Source organism: Podospora pseudoanserina, chromosome 1, assembly GCF_035222485.1.
Source record: "Podospora pseudoanserina strain CBS 124.78 chromosome 1, whole genome shotgun sequence".
Lineage (NCBI taxonomy): Eukaryota > Fungi > Ascomycota > Sordariomycetes > Sordariales > Podosporaceae > Podospora > Podospora pseudoanserina.
The window spans coordinates 5303742-5321780 of record NC_085920.1 but is presented as its reverse complement, the minus strand read 5'-3'; the positions used below and the strand labels follow the sequence as shown (position 1 = coordinate 5321780).

Genomic DNA, 18039 nt, shown 5'->3' with positions numbered 1-18039 from the left:
AAGACACAGTCAGGTTGCAGCGGGTGGGTTCGTTCTTGGTTTTGCAGGTGAGTGAGTGAAGAGATGGGGATGGCCGCTGGTTTGAGCCTCGCGCGGCTAGCTTGCTTGAGAGACTTGAGAGACGGAGAGACTATGATCGTGTGGAATCAAGTTGCTTGGTGAGCCAGGGGCAACTGTTGAGAGGCCGAAGGAACGAGATGTGCTGGTTTGGGTAGTCTGTGGCTGATGACCGCCGGTTCTCTCTCTCTTGCATGGATGCCCAGCACAGCTCACCGCACTAGACAATGGGGGAGCTAGTGTAGGGGTGGTGTGTAAGGCTGAGCAATGGTACTGTACGGTGCTTGAGCGACAAAGCGACGGGAGCACTCTCGTGCCTTTCGTGTCTTTGCTGTCGGGTGGTGCTTCGGGAGACTTGAGTAAGCAAACGGTGGTTTACAAGAAGAGTATAACCCCGGCGACGGCGATGAGAGCTTTTACGGAATGCTTGTGGTGAAGCCCACTTCTCTACGCATGTATGTCAGAAACGGTCGAGTCGAGCTTTTGGCAAGCACATCATTTATTAAAATGCTGTCACTCCCGCCTCGTGCTTCCTTCTCCCAGGCGTCCAATTACGTGCTCCCATCTGCCACTAGGACTCGCCAAGAGCGGAAGGAACTCGATAAGCCCCACCACCTCTTCAAGGACGACAAGGAGTTTATCTTTAAACTCAGCATCGAAGAGACGAAACTCCCATGGTGATGTTCTAGAGCGTGTTAATTATCCGCCCAGTCTGGCGTTTTCGCCAAAAAATGAGAGTTCTGGTGGCCGTACCCGGGCAGCACTATTCAGAAGACCCGATAGCTCTGCTGACCTGCAGAAGGCTCGCCGCAATTGAGGATGGATGGATGTGTCAAAATGGTGACAGGGGTGACATGGGTTGGGCTTGAGGAACGAGGGGTCAAACATGGCGGCAGAACAGCGGGGTCAGCACCAGCAACTTGGATGAGACCGTGGATCTCTTACGAATGCCGATCTCTTCATGTTGAGCCAACAGACAGACCTACGGCAGGCTTCACGGTGAATAGGGTCGGTAGCTTGCATCTCTGCTGCAGAGAGGCTATGCTCTCCGACCAAGCAATCTGGAAATATTCGCATCTCTTGCCAGGTCTTCGTGGAGAGCGCACCACAAGTGATGCTGTGCTTGGTGGGGTGTTCCGCAACGAGACGGCACGCCCAACACCACCCCAAGCTTATATCTCTCTCGCTGTTCTATTCCGTATCTCCTTCCTTGTGCCCGATGGAACGTTTCAGTCGTCGAGGCCGACCAGAGATATGCTGAGTCTACTTGGCAGTTCTGAGGCAGTTCCTCAGGTCGCTGCCGTTGAACTGCATCGTCGTGGTTCGGATGGCTGGTGGGGGCCGTCCCCCAAAGTGCTGGTGAGGGGAAGTTGCTGCAAGCAGTGCCAGCCGCAGGACTGGGAATCAGCAACAACTGATGGTTCTCGATGCCCAATGTCTTTCCAGTGTCTGCCCTGCACGGCATCCATTTACAGGTGCCTGATCTAAGCCTGTTCTGGAACCAGGTACGGGATGTGTGGTAGGACCTCCGTAGGACTTTTGGGCGGCTCTTCAGTAAGCACAGGCCAAATCCCACGTGTGGCTGTGTGCTGAGGCGCTGTGCCTCGCTCACCTTGCTGGTTTTTGAGCAACACCCGCGCTTGGGCCAATGATCGGGCTACGAAGATAGCATTCTGATTGGTGGACATCTTTCATGATGCGGAGTCAGTTCACACTGTCTCAGCCGCAGCTACGGAACTTGGTTATTGTTCAGATCTCTCCCGTCTCAACGGTGGGTGTCTGAGAATTCACCGTTGGCAATCCCGTCTCTCTCATCAGTAATACTCAGTATTCAACTGCAATCACAAATCTAGCAGAAGATCAAAGAACTCGACCGCTCCTAGCACTCGACTATCTGCCTCACAATCTCGCCAGCTGACGGCGAACAAAGGGAGGCCCTTTATCTCCGCTACGCCGCATCAGGAGTTCTTGATCCTGGCCCACGTAGGACAATAGCACCACAAGCGCCAAACACCGAGCGGCACATGCCATTGACTTCGTCCCAACTCCAGAATACACATACACTATGCGTTGTTTTTTGGTTGGTAACGGCGTCGATGCCACCTCGTCAACGGATCGTTCTGTGAAGTTGGTCTTCACAATCCAATTCGCAAGTGCGAGTTTATGTCTTGATATGACTCGGTACCGTTGTTTTGTCTATGGTCTTCTCCTATCAGAAAGCTGAAAACTCTTCGGCCAGTTCCGTTGATGACTGCTTTTGAGCCGGAGATGACGGTTCCTCTGGCAGAATCACGCCTCTCGGAGGGCCCAGCGGCACAGCTCTAATCAACGGTCAAACAACAAGTCTTCTATCAACCTTCTACGGGTCTTGGCACCGGCAGCAACTCCTCCCCCACAACGTGGATGAGGTTGCAATAAAGTGTTCGTTGCGACCCAGTGGTGCATTGCCACCTTTGACAAGCAGCGGGATGAAAGCCTGTCGGCTGGGGAGGGGTGCCCTCTCATGTGTTGCTACTGGACTTCACCTCATCTCGGATTTACAAAGCTTCGCGTTATACTGCTGACAGCATGGAAGGGCTTGATGAAGATATTCAGATCTCCAAGTGTAGGAGTCGGCGGAAATGACCTGTGCAAGGCGAGACTCGAGCGGCACAGTGGAAAAACTTCCCTTTGCAGCTAACCCCATGGTCACAGCACGTTGGTGGTGTTCCGTCATTGGTGTAAACACCAGGTTCATCACGATAGAAGGGCCCCTTGCCTGCATAACAAACAGCGCTAGGATGCAATGAACCAGCGCCGCTACGGCGATGTTTAATTACAGGTAGTTGGGCCAGCACGCAGCACGCTATTGCCCTGACCGTCTAGTCACAGTAGAGACGTACATAGAGATGATATGCTCATATACTGCCAGGCTTCATGCCGGCAGTCTGTTAATCCATGCCTGATCACCGTTGCACTCTTCCAAAGGAACTTTCTCAAAAGGGTGAAGTTTATATATTGCAATCGTGATCACGATGGACATCTACCGCCCCTCAACCCGAGACAGTCAACGCGCGTTTCTACAATCTCAACAGCAACAGCCGCGTTATTCGCACGATCGAAGGGTTTCGCAGGCTACCTCAGGGGCCACCACTGCGGTACAAAGTCAGCTATCTCTAACATCGCCGCTTTACTTGGATGAGAAGTCGGTAGTCGAGCCACCGCTCCCAGATCCGCTTCGTGTACAGGGTTCCGTCAATGTTCCTGGAACATATCCCTTGGCTACAGTGAACGTGGCTCTGAGAAATGGAGCACAACCGGGAGGGTTCAACTGGCCATCTGATGGAGATCTTGATCCTCTCCCCCGATATCCAGGTACACCAGCTGCCGCTCCTTCAACACTAGCTGTTCCGCCTATCGAACGAGAAAAGAAACCTCGAGCGCCTGGGACGATCTGTGGGGTGAGAAGAGGACCGTTTCTGTTGTTATCAGCAGTAGCAGGCCTGGTTCTGCTGGCCATAGCTGTCGGCGTAGGAGTTGGGGTGGGACTGTCGAAGAAACCAAGCGATGATGAAATCGCAGCTAGGTAAGGCTATCGCCTCTACACTCTCCCAGTTGACCACCAGACTAACTCAATCTCCCAGTTTATCCTCCCCCAAATCAAGCACAACCGACCACCCCCTCCCCAACAACCTCCAAACAACAATCTTCTTGACCGCCACCTACACACCAACTCCTACATCCACTGCCACCTCTGGTACCCCCTCGGCAACACCGACCGGCCTAGGCTGCCCCCAAAGTCAAGGACAGCATTACACCTCGAACAACAACAAGAAGTTTATTACCCTTTGCGGGGTGGATTACTCTGACGATGGGGAAGCAAAGAATATTTCTAATGCGAAGGTGAAGAGCTTGAGGGATTGCTTGGAGTTGTGCTCGAAAAAGAAGGAATGTACGGGGGCGGGGTGGGGGGTTATGGAAGGGGATAAGGTCGGGGAACATACTTGCTGGATGAAGAACGGGTTGAATAGCAGCCATGAGGCGAGGGGGGGTTGGGCGTTTGGGGTATTATTGGGGGAGTAGAGATGAGGTTGGTGGCAGGAAGGGGAGGAGGGATGGTACAAGGGGGGTGTATGATACGTGAGATGAGATACCCTTTTCTTTGTTATTGTATTAATTGCTTAAGGGAGGGTGTTGCATTCCTATATCAAAGAGGCTGATATGACTTAAGGATTCTGTTTCTCTTGCTTGTTGTCCATTAGGTAACAATAGGGACGTATGTATCCACCCTGTGGTTCGAGTCCAGCGGCCGCTATCTAAGCCGGCTTGGTGTGTGTTCTGTCCTTCATTGTTGAGAAGAGATTGGGCCCAGTGCTTTTCGGAGTCATTGTTGATCTACAGGACATACACCTTACTGATATTGGTGTGCTAGTCTCACCGTAACTCCGTACACTTAAATGACGAAACAGTGTGGTAGTTGAATGGCCATCCCAAAACAGGGAGCTCCCTAGGCAGGGTTGAGGTCATGAGGCTGATGGTTTGCTATCAAGAAGAGCTGCTCTGGCTACAAGTATAGCTTGAACAGCCACTTGCGTAAATTAGCCGCAATTGATCTATAGTAGACCTTGTAACTTAACATTAAATTACCACTGACATCATCCCAGAGTATAAAGTTGTTTACAAAGCCATTTCATAAAACAGAAAACCATTGTCGGGAGTGTTGTATTCCAAGAGAGAGGGCGGTGTTCAAGGTAGAAATTTCAGCCGTGTTCCTCTTATCCGAGGAAAGTGCACATGGTCAACAAGAATATTGAGGCTCGTGTGAAAGGCCCGCACAGGGATTGGTTTCCAGGACGTTGGGCGTTGATGGAAACCTCTTGGGTTCTTAAATGCGGTCCAAGTGGAGGTGGTCAGTCTGCTGGTCGCATAGTCTTGAAAGTGAGCCAATCATCGGTCCCGAAAGCCGTGTAAGTCGGCTGGGGAGGATGCCTCGATCATCGTGGAGAAACGTGGGGTGTAACTGGGTTTTTCCCATCTTGTATTCCCGGTTCAACACGGCATTCGATATTGGCTGCCCAATCGAGGTGTCTGTTTTGGTGACCTTCATCGAACTACCGAGATGTGGAATGTGGTTGTGGGAGGTTGATGGCCAAGATTCCGGGGTTAAAGGTCGCGCAATTCCTTCAGTTTCCACGGGTCTCTATCGCTAGTTGAGACCACGATAGCTTCATTTTCTTGCTGAGTATAAACAATACTTTCTGCGATCAGATCTTTGCTGTTTGCCCCTTCCTGACCTTGCATTTCTTGGCGCTGTACTTGGGCCGTGATTGTGTGTTTCTTGTTTGCAGGACCTGCAGCTATTTCAGCGCGCATGTGCCAGCTCGATCAGACCGCCGAAACATTCAAAACCCACATATACGTACTGTTTCCCTAGAGTTGCCCCCTCCCTCTTTTTCTTTTCAGTTTCCCAACCCAAAGGACGAGATGTCGCCTTTGGTGAGCTATTTCTAGCCGTCCTGTCTCGATACCTCAATACGACTCTGCCGCCGTACCCGACTGGCACTCACTACGGAACAAGCGACCCCTATCGAACGCCGAGAGCCCGGCCGAGAATCAGGAGGATCTGATGCCTATCGCGACTTCTGTTTTACGAATGCAGCGTGCTTGAAGATTCCGAGTGGCTGGTTTGAATTGGCCAATTGGCACAGCAGCAAATAATATCGGATGTACCCTCGGGAGCAAGAACGAACGACACTCGGACTTAACAGACTTGAGGAAGGAGTGCTAAACGACTAGTACCTGTCTATTAACACGGATACCCTAGAATTGGGGAGCCGAATTAGCACCGTCTATTTGGCCGATTCCAGGAAGACCCAAGGGACCTCGCTTCGCTGCGCAATTTCTAGAGCTGCAGCACCCAGCGGAAACCACAACCTCAAAGTCCGCCCATGACTTCATCGGGTGATTCTGTCGCCCAGATACGGCCCGTTTCCTAGCCAAGAACCCCCGCGAGGTCTCCGCCTCGAGCCCCGGCTGGCCTATCAGGACCCAACCCAACAGAAGCAGCCCACCCGGCTGCCCCTCAGACGTCTGTCGAAGAATTTCTTGGCACTGAACGTCGAGCCGCCAAAACGTCGTCCCCGAAGTCACAAGGCGCCTTTTGGCGCGCCTTTAACAGGAGACCACCAGCTGCTACCAAACATAAATCTAATTCGCGCAGGTCCAGGTCGTCATCATTGTTTGCGTCGTCTGGTCTGCTCCATCTGTGCTCCGTGGTCTTTCTGGTGCTGGTCTTTGTAAGTCGGTCCCATATAGGCTCAAAGAGAGCTCTTTTATGTCACGCAGCACCTACCCCGCCGTGTCCGCCCCCAGTGCCCCGCATCAGCATCCATCATCACTCTCCATCATACCCCCCAGCTTCCATGTGCCAACAGCCCCTACAGCCCCCTTCGATTCCTCCAACGCGCACCACCTATTCTTATACCTAACCCCAACCTCCAACTAACCATTGGCGCAGGCCCTCCAGTTCTTTCTCCGTGACGCAAAGCTATTTTATTCAGATATCTTCAACAACGCCCGCCCCCTCTTCAGAGCTGCGCACTCGCCCCCCGCCGGGAACCACCACCAAACCCTTCCAACGTGCGGCAACCCCATCTCCGTCCCCTTTCCAACTCAAGCTCCAGTTTCGAGTCCTCTCAAGATGACCCTCGAAGCCCAAAGCGCGGCCATTGCCGCCCAGTTCGACTACACAGATGATCAGGTGAATAGCGCAGTCAATGAGTTCCGCCGCCAAATGAGTGAGTTGACTAGGTAGCTCGATCCCCTGATAGCTTTGTCCTAACCCACTATGTTGCACAGCGGAGGGTCTGGAGAAGGACGGAACCAGTCTGAGTCAAATTCCCACATACGTGACGGGCGTGCCCAATGGCACTGAGAAGGTTAGTGCACAGTTTGGTGAACATAGGCCGCACCTTGTGCTTGTTGCTGATATCTGCTCCAGGGTTTGTACATGGCTGTCGACCTTGGCGGAACCAACTTTCGTGTTTGCTCCATCCAGCTCAACGGCGACACCACATTCAACCTGACCTTCACCAAGGTCGCCATCCCCAGAAAGCTCATGGTTGCCAAGACGGCGCAAGAGTTGTTCGCTTTCCTCGCCAAGCAGATCGAACTGTTCCTCCAGAAGCACCACGAGGACCACTTCGAGCAGCATGTTCGCCGACGGATGACCATGAGCTCCCCAGACGGCTACAAGGACGAGCACGTTTTCCGGTTGGGCTTCACTTTCAGCTTCCCAGTACAGCAAGTAGGAATCAACAAGGGCACTCTCATAAGATGGACGAAGGGCTTTGACATTCCTGATGCTGTTGGCAAGGACGTGTGCGCGCTCCTCCAGGACGAGATCGACAAGCTCCACCTCCCCGTCAAGGTGGCTGCTCTTGTCAACGACACAGTCGGTACCCTCATGGCCCGCTCTTATTCTTCTCCAGGCAAGACCGGCACCGTGCTGGGTGCCATCTTCGGCACCGGCACCAACGGCGCGTACGTTGAGAAGCTTTCCAACCTGAAGAAGCCCCTCTCCGGCGAGTATGACAAGACCACCGGAGAAATGGTTATCAACACCGAGTGGGGCTCGTTCGACAACCAGCTCAGTGTTCTTCCCAACACCGCGTGGGACGTTGCCCTTGATAAGGCGAGCCCCAACCCCGGTATCCAGATGTACGAGAAGCGTGTGTCGGGCATGTTCTTGGGTGAGATTCTGCGTCTGGTTATTATCGATCTCCTGAAGGACCCCAAGGTCTCTTTCTTCAAGGACGAGAACTCTAGCTCCAACGACTGGAAGTCAACCACCAATATTGCCTCGGACTCGAGCATCTACACCCAGTGGGGTCTCGATACGGCCATCATGTCGGTCGCCGCGGCTGACAACACCCCCGAACTCTCGACGCTCCGCGGCGAGCTCGAAAAGCAGTTGGGCATCTACTCTGCTGGCCTGGATGATGCCCAGGCTTTCAAGGCTATTGCCAACGCCATTGGCCGCCGCTCCGCGCGCCTTTCCGCTGTCGCCATTGCCGCCATTGTCCTGCAGACAGGCAAGCTCGCGGATCCCGCCAACGCCGACGAGCCCATCGACATCGGTGTTGACGGCAGCTTGGTCGAGCACTACCCCTACTTCAGGGATATGATCTACGAGGCTCTGCGCGCTATTGACGGCATTGGTGAGGAGGGCGCCAAGCGCATCCGCATTGGCATCGCGAAGGATGGGTCCGGTGTTGGTGCTGCCTTGATCGCCCTTGTCGCTGCCGGGATGGAGAAGAGGTTGACCACGGCCGATTACCTCGGCGAGCTGCGCTCCAACGCCAAAAGTAATAACCTTACTGTTGTGCCAGAGGATGACGCTGCTCAGGACTAGAGGTCGAAAAAGCAGTCAGGCTTCTCACAAACCACGAGCTCGCCCGAGAAACGCTCGAAACGGTCAAGTCGATCGGGTTGGCGGTCGGGCTCAGTATCTCGCTCCTCGAAAAAGGAGGGAGAGCAATGCTGTATGGTCATGTAAGAGTGATATGGCGCAGGTTAGGATACCACGGCCAGGAGGGACAGGGCCATTGCTAGTTGGGGCATTGGGGTCATTCGAACGGGCTGGCTGGGCTGGCGTCTGTCAATACGACACACAAAAGGGATGATGACGAACGAATATATGAACATTCGAAGCTGCAACAACGTTGTTTCCTGCTAGCCCCAAGTGTATAGTTGTGTCTGGGGTTTCATGTAACTTTTTTTCTCTTTCTTGTTCTTCTTCTCAGGCCTTTGAAAACGGGTTTGGTTGAGGGTTTGACACGTTAAAAACAATGGTAGTATGGTTAGTATGGATGGTAGGGTGGGAAAGGGAAGGGATGGGTTTGGTTTGACAACAAGCACACACAACACACATACATACGCACGCCCCTCGAAAAGTAAGGCTTTCTTGTTTTTCACTTTTTGGTTTTTGTTAAATAGTAGTTTTTTTTATCGTGGCTTGCTTTGCTTGGGGGGTCTATCGAAGTTCGTTAGCGTCGTCATTGTGAGGAACCTGGTGACGAATCCAAAGTTCCTCTATTCATAATTGATTATTGACCGAAGCTATGCGGTGTCTTTCCAGTTTTTCCTTTGGAATCCACTTGTGAAAATGAGAAAAATACGGCCCTCGCATGTCCTCTTGCTGCTTCAGAGAGCCGTCTGCGATTATTTCACATGGCTGAGAGGTGAAGAGAAAACATTACATTTTTCTATCTTTCGTTTTAAACACCATATTTAAAAAACTGATTGTTGGCCCCCGCCGCCCAATCTCCCGCTCTATCTAAGAAACAAAGCAAAAAAAAAAAACAAGCTTGCTGTATTAAGTCCACGTGCCTTTCATGTGTTGCTGCCTCCCTGCTCTATATCATCCTGTGTCTCGTGTATGCACCCACACCCGTATATATAATTAAACCAACGTGTATCCCTCATTCCAACCCAATCACCAGGAAACTTCTATAAAAAAAACCTGCTGACGAACAAAGCAACCCCCATATTTCACTGCCCAAACGCCGCCGAAGGGTAAGCCCTCTCCTTCTTCTTTCCAATCCTAGAGCTACTCCTCGAACTAGTCGTCGAAGACCCAGCGCCGCCGCTCCCACTTCTCGGAGGGGGGACAAGCCCGCCGCCGGCCACCATTTCCGCGGGAAGGTCGTTCCATTCCGTTTCTGGCCTTCTATTCTGAAACGACAAGGACGTGGTAGACGAAGCAGGCGAGACAATGGGCGATTTCTTCGGGGGCCCAGGGGCGGCGCTGCTCGTGGAGAGTAAAGACCCCGTTGGTTGTGGCAAGTTGACTGCTGCTGTCAAGACGCTAGGTGTTGTTTGTGGCTGTGGTGGACGGATTGTAGTCGGTTGGGGAAGAGGGGCAGTTCCAGGACCGATGTGCCGTGATACTATCCAGGCTGTGTCGGGTCGTAGTTTGAAGTAGTACCCCTTGACTGGACCGGAACTGTCCCGTTCAAACCCGCGGGCTTGGTACCACTTTAGTCCTTCCTCGTTTTCGGTCCAGACGTGAGCGTAGATTGTTCTCGCGTCGATGGTCGTTCCCGCTGCTGGGAGGAGGGTGGCGGACGCGATGATGTGGTCTAGGGCTGCGGCGGCCAGGCCAAGGGAGCGGTACGGGGAGAGGAGGGCGAGGGACTGTATGTAGATTGCGTGGTAGGGAGTGTTGAGGGAGAGGGAAGGGGAGGGTTTGAGGTTGCTCCCCAGGGGGGGTGGGTGGTTGGCTAAGGGTTGGCCGTTGGCGTCGAGGAAGAAGTTTGGTTCGAGACGGCAGACTAGACCGCCGATGAGCTTGGGGGTGTCGGAGGGGGTGTCTTGCCAGAGTATGGCGCGGGAGAAGAGGCCCGAGACGAGGGGGTCGAGGACTTTGGAGTAGAAGGAGTCTGGGTAGGCTACGGGGAGGAGGAGGGCGTTGATTCGGCGGAGAGCGGGAATGTGGTGCTCTTCGAGGGGGACGATGGTCGCGCCGGAGGGGATGGAGGGCGGCGAAGGGAGGACGGCGATGGTTGGGGGGAAGGGTTATTGGGATAGGGCCGGTCGTTTGGGCGGCAACGGGTGAGGGGTATCTTGGTGATTCAGTTGTTGGAGGTAGCGGCGGCGCTGAGGGAGGAGGAGCCGCCGCTGGTGTTGACTTGGTCGTGTCATTGTTCGTGGTGTTCTGGGTGCCGTCTTGGAGTTTGTCTTGAGGCGGGGCACCCGATGATGGAGGGGCAGCGTAGGCTGGTTGAGGTTTGGGCTGGAAGAATGAGCGGATGGATGACTGCTGTGGGTGCGACATGATGTGTGGTTGTATGGGTTGCTTCAGTGTCATAAGCTAGACATGTTCTTCTGTGCTGTGGTGATGGTATTAGTAGAGGTGGAAGTTTACGCTTGTCAACAAACAACCGGAATGTTCTTTGCGATTGATGAAGACCCCTGACGAGCACCCTCTAGAACTTCAAACGGGTTCATAGAAAACACTCAAACTCTGTTTTGATTGGTCCCCGTGAACTGACGTTCCCCGCCTGCGTGCGCTTTGCTGCATCGAGGCAACGGGGACGAATCGCAATCGATGATGGAATTTGATATTGGAAGATCCCCCCGTTTTCTGCCACGTCGAGTGTAATATTCCATACATACATGCAGCCTCAGCCTCATCACGCATTTATTACTAGGAACTAGACGGGATCGAATTGTACTCCGCGTCGAATCAGTTCAAGTCCGAGACACGACAGCAAGCCAGGAGCACAGAGATCCCTAACCCCGGCCTATCGCAAAGCTGCAGCGGTCCCAGCTCACAGGGATCATTCCGCCCGCGCCTGCTGTTAGCTCCCGCTAAACCTTGGTATCTCAACCCCCTACAGCGAAAATAGGTGACGGCTGAGACAGCTTTTTTCCCTCTTCATATCATCGATAACTTTTTTGCCTGCTCGTCAAACCATCCGCGACACCAGCCCTCCGCTTCAAGAGAGCTGTATTCTGCAGACGAATCTTTTGCCCACCTACCGTTTACAAGGCCTGCATCAGATTTGTGGTGCAGAACAGCCGAGATATGTACTAGCGGAGGAGGAGGCTGACTTTTTTCTGCATCTCCCAAGTCGCGGGAAGGCGACCCAAAAAATTGGTAGCCGGTTCAATTAGCAAGGTTGGCCTGAATGGTGTCGGTTGGCGTTGCAAGACAACCCCAAACCATCCCACACGACGACCTTTCAGCCTTCTTCTGTTCGCCGTTCAATTTGCTGGACGGCAACCAATACAGAGTATGTCATCAGGAACGGGAGACACCGGCCTTGCCGGCATCGTCATCGCTCCCGAGGATGCGACTTCAATGGACAAGCTTGTAAGTTTGGCTGCCGGTCGCGTTGCGCCCCCTCGCTTGGGCCTGTCTGCCTCGTGCTGCCCACCTTTGCACGCTTGCTAACAGGATCGGTCTTGTTTCTCTTTGCTACAGGCGCACTCAGTGCTCGACGACATTCTTTACGATCTTGTTCATGATTTGTTGATCAGGGTCCACCGGGACGAGAAGTCGGCTCGCGCCAACACAGCCGCCATCAAGGTCGAGAAGCTCGCACTCGGTGCCATAGATGGCTCAACACCAGACCAAAGACCCGACGTCGAGATTGAGACAGACGCGGCAATCTACAAAGATGGAAGAGTGACACTCAAGGGCAACCCCCTCAAAACAACCAAGGAGATCCTCTGCCCAAGATGCAATCTCCCAAAACTATTACACCCAACAGACGGGAAAGGTGCGAAGAAGCCAGACCCCGGTGTCATCTACTGCAAGAGACACCCATACATAGAGAAGCCGGGTTTCGATATCTACGGCCAGACCTGGGTCGCTCCAGGGCCAGGCCGAGGCAAAAAGAAGAAGGATATGGAAAAGAAAGACCTCAACGATCCAAACTCGCCAGTCCCAGGCACAGAAGGCAGCGCCAAGGACCGGCCACCCAACGTGCTCAGTTTCCCCAGCGCGACTTGTAGCAAGTGCAAGCGCTGTATCCTGGTGACGCGTCTCAACAATCATATGGGGTCGTGTATCGGCAACAGTGGGCGAAATGCGAGTAGGGCAGCAGCCCAAAAGATCAGCAACAGCAATGGCGGCAGCCAAAACAATGACAACACGCCACCAGGCAGCCAGAAGGGCACACCACTTCCCGGCAGTCGTGCTGCTAGTCCCAAGAAGCGGGATATGGACGATCCTGATGACGATGCCGAGGAATCAGATGCTTCCAAACCCAAGAAGAAGATCAAACTGGCCACCACGTCTCTCAACAAGAAGGTCACTCTGAAGGCGGCAAATACCACCAAGAAGGAAAAAGCCAAGGCCAGCTCCATGCTCAACGTTGAGCAGAAAGTGGATGATGAAGATGGAAAGATCTCAACAGTGCAGGTTGCCCCCAAGAAGACCAACCCAAAGGGCCCGTCGCCGGTGAAGAACAAGATCAAAGTGGCAAAGCCTACTCAACCGTCGCCCGCTGGAAAGGCGAAGGTCAAAGTTAGAGAACGCGACCTAGAGAGTGAGTCTTCTGGCACGCTGTCCTCGCCCCCACGCTGACCGATTAGCATCGGTCTCGCCTTGACGGCAACGACGGACGAGCGACAACGGTTGCTTCTCGGTCAAAAGTACTTTTATTCTGCTTCTACATAACTGCATTGGTTAAGGGGTTATGGTGGTTTTTGCATTGCTCACAGGCGTTTTCTGCATTTCAATGGACACCCAGCATCCGCAAGGATAGTATTGCGAAAGAAAAGGGACAGCGGTTGCACCACGGCGCTTCTATAAGATGGCAAATGGCAACAGTCGAGGACAGTGGAAGAAGAGAGGATAGCAAGATATGGCTGGACAGCAGCCGGCTGGACGGGCACATGTTGTATAAACGAAGTGAATATAACTGTCTATTCTTGCCTCTCACATGACGTACATTTAAGTTTCAATATAAATCACAGTCCATTAGTCCTTCTGAAGTAAAGGAGTGAGCATGGTTTGTTTACAGTGTGCATACAGTGGGCGTCTGTAGATCCGGCAGCGCTTTCAGGGCATTGCTACAGTGCGATTACTGTGGAGTTCAACCAGAAGCTTCAGTCGCATCCAGTTTGGGTTCATCAGTCTCGTCCATCTTTCTCACTGTTTACAAAACCACTTGATATTGGCAACAACCTCGGCCGAATTACAGTTTTCGGCTTATTGATTCAACAAGGGCTCTTTTTTTCCACATTACGAAAAGCCATTGGCCCTCATCCACTCACCAAACAAACTCACCGCACCTTTCACATAACAAAACAAACCACCGCCCACAAGCAAAGATGGCACCTACAAACGTCGTCCTCGAGACCACCATGGTACTCCTCGTCACCTTTTTTCCTACGAAGTAATTAATAGAACTGACGTCAAAGAGCAGGGCAGCATAGTTTTTGAGCTGTACAACGACCACGCCCCCAAGACGTGCACCAACTTTTCCACCCTGGCCCAGCGGGGGTACTACAACGGGACGATATTCCACCGCATCATCAAGGATTTCATGATTCAGGGGGGTGACCCGACGGGCACAGGGAGAGGCGGGGCGAGCATTTACGGGGAGAAGTTTGAGGATGAGCTTAGGGGGGATTTGAAGCGTGAGTTATACAAGGTATTCGTCGCTTGAGAGGGCGGCGATGCTAATGCGAGAAAATAGACACCGGGGCTGGCATCCTCAGTATGGCTAACGCGGGCCCAAACACCAACGGGAGTCAGTTTTTCATCACGTTGGCTCCGACGCCGTGGCTGGATGGGAAGCATACTATTTTTGGGAGGGTGAAGAAGGGGATCAGGGTTGTGCAGAGGATGGGGTTGGTGCCGGTTGATAAAGGGGATCGGCCGGTGGAGGAGGTCAAGATTGTGAAGGCTTATGTTGCGGAGGAAGGGGCTGAGGATGAGTAGGTGGATGCGAGATCTTGAGGCATGGTATAGCATGAGCTTCCTGGAAAACTATTTCACCGATCCCTAAACTTCGCATTCGGACTGTCTTAGCTGCTTCACAATTGGCTTGATTCTCGGCTTTACGTGAAGAAAAGGGGGTTAAAAGCCTGCAGCTGGTGCCCAATCCCAGACAAGACTCACACTGATCAACTCAGAGCCAGGCAGAACAGAGATCTTTTCGGGGGGTGAAATATCACTCACGATCCGAACAACGGTCCTGGTGGGAGATCTGACGATCATGGGCATATGTGCGCCATCTAACATGAGGATAACATCACCTTCCAACAACATAGCCTTCTCCCTTGATCGTGACCGAGTCCCTGTTATCCCGAGCATCGATAACAACCGAGTGGGTCAGCTTCAGAACGGAACGTGTGGGTTGTTGGGCTAGATGCGACCAGGAAATGTTATAGTCTGGCAGCAGGGCGCCAGGGTCGTCTGAGCACATGCCGAGCAGAGCATATACCTTACCACGGCGGGCCGTTGCTTCGCGGTGGCGATACCTGTCGATAAGATCACTCAGGGGGCGGCCGAGACTGAAAACCGTGAGCTGTCGTCCTCTGCATGTCGAGGTTTTCGGTCTGCATTCTTCATCAAAACAATAGTGGGTTCGATTGGGGTACGCAAGAACTGCATCTCCGGATCGTGCTTGGCTTGCCATGTCCGCATAACGCTGCCGATGCCTGAGCAGAACGCCTGGCCGCTGATGTCGTCACTGCCGCACTTGATAACAATGCGGCGAGTGGCGAGTGGCCGCTACTTCCTGAACTACCCAAATGCGCTTGAACCAAGGGCGGTTGAGGAGCTTCCTGATATCCTGCTTGTCCAGAGACCCAATCTCATGGGTGTCAATGAACTCCTCAGTTCGGCTCGGAGCTGCCCGACGGGGTATAATTGGAAGCCGCTCGTGACGGCGCGTTTTCGGGAAGTGTTTCGGTTTCAATATACCTTCCTTCCATTCTTTCTCATCATCTGGCAATGTGGCAAGCGATCGGATCGTTCTCATAGCTCTGCCACTCGCCTCTGTTGCGGGTACTAGCCACCCGCCCCTGAATGACGTGACTGTTGACATTCCAAGAGGGCTTCCACCACCTGAGTACTAATTCGGTCGCTGAAGAATTATCTTTGGGAGGGTTACGTTCCCATCAACGAGGGCAGCCAAGCCAACCACAAAAACACATCTCATCACCCTCCTTTTCAGATGTTTGACGTTTATATGATCAAAACAACAGTTTTAGACGCCAATTAATCAGAATTAAGTTTTAAAAAAGGCCAAAAACATACAACACCGAGGATTCCCCAGTGGTCACCCACCTGAGTACTAGTTCAGCACTCAACTGCTTATCTAGGGGAGAGCAGACGGGATCCCGAGTTTTCAGTTGGTTATGGTCGTATGTAGAAGTTACTGCGTGAGTTAAGGGATATGATGAGAACTCTTGGGGGTCCGTCGCTCAGGAGAAAGTATTGTGGTGTTGATCTCGCAGGGAAACACACCACTCACAGGACAGGACGGGTGAGATGATGAACAATACCATTAGTGACAACCATGTCCCAATGACAGACTACCCAAAAAAACAAACGTTAACCCAATGCCAATACCCTTTTCGCATGTTTTGCTTGCTTTTGTCCCTTTCACTCCCCCCCCTCCCTCCCAGAAAAAAGAACAGTTTCAATCTTCCCATATCGCCCTTGCTCTTTACATAGCCCCAAGCACGCCCATAACGCCCACACAGGCCACACCAACCAGCACCGGAGCAGCAGTCATAACAGCCGCTGCACCAGCAGAAGAAGTCGACGTCCCGGTGGAAGTCGCCGTCCCAGTTCCAGTGACAGGACCGGCGTTGTCCTGACGGGTCGGAGCAGCACCGGCAGTGGCAGAGAAGCTCTCGCACTTGGCTAGGCCCGCGCTCTCGGCCGAGATCAAGTCCGACATTGGGCAGGCGTCGAGAAGGCAAGGACCGGCCGAGGCGGCGATGGAAACCTGAGTAGGCCCGCACTGGCAGGCGATGTCCGATGCGGCGCAGCCTGCAGCGCTAATAGCGCTGATAAGGCATGATGTCTAGTGGGAGGTTAGATGGGGGATGGAACTGAGGGGGAGGGAGGAGGAAGTACAGCGCAGGCGGGCTGCCCTTCGAGGTTCTGAGCCACGGCGAGGGTGGTGAAGAGAGTGGCGGCGATGGCGAGGAATTTCATCTTGATGGTGTGGCTGAGATTGAGTGGTGATATATACACAGCTGTGTTATGGTTGCTACACCCAAAACTTGATCACAGATGGTGTATCTTCTGAAACAAAATCCCACGAGAGAGAACGAGAGGGAGGGATGGGCCAGAAGAAGAGCAGAAGAGAAAGAAACCCCTTCCCACTGAAAACAGCGCGAATCCCTACCCCAGCCCTTTTATTCATCCCCCCTCTTCAGTACACCTCGTCACTCGTACCATCCCCATCTTGGAAAAAGGCAACACTCACACAAGGAGTACATCCCCCTTGCAAACAGTATACGCCAGCAAGAGGCGAAACAAGAACACTAGTTCCCGTCATCCCCCCATCCACCCCATACCCCCAACAACAACCCAGTCCAACTCCATGATTCGCCGAAGCTATTCTCCGGGAAGGGAACAAGCTAAGCTATGAAAGAACCAACCCTCCCTCGGTACTTCCAAGCACTTCCCTCTCGTAGCTCCTCAAGCACAACAAAGAAAAAACAGGCAAGCTTGTATCATGCCAAGCTATCCAACTCTAGGGAACTTTACCACAGCACATCGTAAGACCTGATCGTTCTTTGACGCATGACGTGGATGACCCTCCATGGATGTGATATTTCCCGTAACTCGGGTAGGACACAGATTGACGAACGGTCCGCGGTCACCATACATCATTCCCACCTCCCACCTCAACAGAACCATCGTCGTTGCGCGCGCCTCCTGTGCCGTTGTTCATAGTGGGGCCCACGTATCTGCGTGCATGACAGCCGCATCCGGATCACGAACCACCGACTACCAAGCTGTCAGTCAATCGCATCGCTGCACCTACCCGCTTGTCCCCCCTGCCCGTGGCACACCATTGTTTATGACATCCCATCAATAGCGCTGTGTGTGTTGGTGGCCCATGAAATTTCGGTTCGCTTGATAACCCCCAGAGTTATTCCCCAAACCAACTCCGTGCCTCAAAGGGGGGCTTGTCCACGCCGCAATATCCCGCCGCAAAGGATTCATGTCAAGTCCGTGATCCGACTAGCTGGGAAAAAGCATAGTCTAAAGCATAGTCTTCTTGTTGGTAGGAAGCGAGAGTCGCTTGGCAGGTGAGAAGAAGACAAAAGCTTCCAAAGCTTCGTCTAGCAACAAAAACAAACACAAAAAATGCCAAGACCTGCAAAAGCAGGTATTTAATGATAAAAAATAAGTAACATCTCCTCCGGGAAGGCTCGAACTTCCAACCTCCTGATTAACAGTCAGACGCGCTAGCCAATTGCGCCACAGAGGATTTGTTGTATATTTTATGACGATTC

General features: G+C 52.9%; 7 protein-coding genes and 1 non-coding gene across 8 annotated transcripts; 4 read left to right on the top strand and 4 right to left on the bottom strand.

Moving 5' to 3' along the window:
* Window positions 1–570: 570 nt before the first annotated feature.
* Window positions 571–1080, bottom strand: QC764_0017680 (uncharacterized protein; the record flags this gene model as incomplete). Its single annotated transcript, XM_062940008.1, has 2 exons — window positions 571–742; window positions 1040–1080. 2 exons carry the CDS (start codon window positions 1078–1080, stop codon window positions 571–573), a joined length of 213 nt encoding a protein of 70 aa, XP_062805765.1.
* Window positions 1081–1849: 769 nt separating this feature from the next.
* Window positions 1850–4119, top strand: QC764_115120 (uncharacterized protein; the record flags this gene model as incomplete). Its single annotated transcript, XM_062942764.1, has 2 exons — window positions 1850–3622; window positions 3681–4119. The coding sequence occupies exons 1-2, from the start codon at window positions 3072–3074 to the stop codon at window positions 4117–4119; spliced, it is 990 nt and encodes a 329-aa protein (XP_062805764.1). The 5' UTR covers window positions 1850–3071.
* Window positions 4120–5924: 1805 nt separating this feature from the next.
* Window positions 5925–9220, top strand: GLK1 (glucokinase). The gene is made up of 3 exons (XM_062942763.1): window positions 5925–6833; window positions 6895–6974; window positions 7037–9220. The coding sequence occupies exons 1-3, from the start codon at window positions 6737–6739 to the stop codon at window positions 8447–8449; spliced, it is 1590 nt and encodes a 529-aa protein (XP_062805763.1). The 5' UTR covers window positions 5925–6736; the 3' UTR covers window positions 8450–9220.
* A 368-nt stretch (window positions 9221–9588) lies between these two features.
* QC764_115100 (uncharacterized protein) lies at window positions 9589–10873 on the bottom strand (the record flags this gene model as incomplete). Its single annotated transcript, XM_062942762.1, has 2 exons — window positions 9589–10538; window positions 10594–10873. 2 exons carry the CDS (start codon window positions 10871–10873, stop codon window positions 9589–9591), a joined length of 1230 nt encoding a protein of 409 aa, XP_062805762.1.
* A 301-nt stretch (window positions 10874–11174) lies between these two features.
* QC764_115090 (uncharacterized protein) lies at window positions 11175–13441 on the top strand. Its single transcript, XM_062942761.1, has 2 exons — window positions 11175–11914; window positions 12026–13441. Exons 1-2 carry the CDS (start codon window positions 11837–11839, stop codon window positions 13130–13132), a joined length of 1185 nt encoding a protein of 394 aa, XP_062805761.1. The 5' UTR covers window positions 11175–11836; the 3' UTR covers window positions 13133–13441.
* Window positions 13442–13679: 238 nt separating this feature from the next.
* cyp1 (Peptidyl-prolyl cis-trans isomerase-like 1) lies at window positions 13680–14742 on the top strand. Its single transcript, XM_062942760.1, has 3 exons — window positions 13680–13917; window positions 13977–14190; window positions 14250–14742. The coding sequence occupies exons 1-3, from the start codon at window positions 13882–13884 to the stop codon at window positions 14492–14494; spliced, it is 495 nt and encodes a 164-aa protein (XP_062805760.1). The 5' UTR covers window positions 13680–13881; the 3' UTR covers window positions 14495–14742.
* Window positions 14743–16207: 1465 nt separating this feature from the next.
* QC764_115070 (uncharacterized protein) lies at window positions 16208–16911 on the bottom strand. Its single transcript, XM_062942759.1, has 2 exons — window positions 16646–16911; window positions 16208–16592 (listed from the first exon to the last, which is right to left on the bottom strand). The coding sequence occupies exons 1-2, from the start codon at window positions 16724–16726 to the stop codon at window positions 16230–16232; spliced, it is 444 nt and encodes a 147-aa protein (XP_062805759.1). The 5' UTR covers window positions 16727–16911; the 3' UTR covers window positions 16208–16229.
* Window positions 16912–17940: 1029 nt separating this feature from the next.
* QC764_0017610 lies at window positions 17941–18014 on the bottom strand. Its single transcript has one exon. It is a non-coding gene; the product is annotated as a tRNA-Asn (tRNA).
* Window positions 18015–18039: the final 25 nt, after the last annotated feature.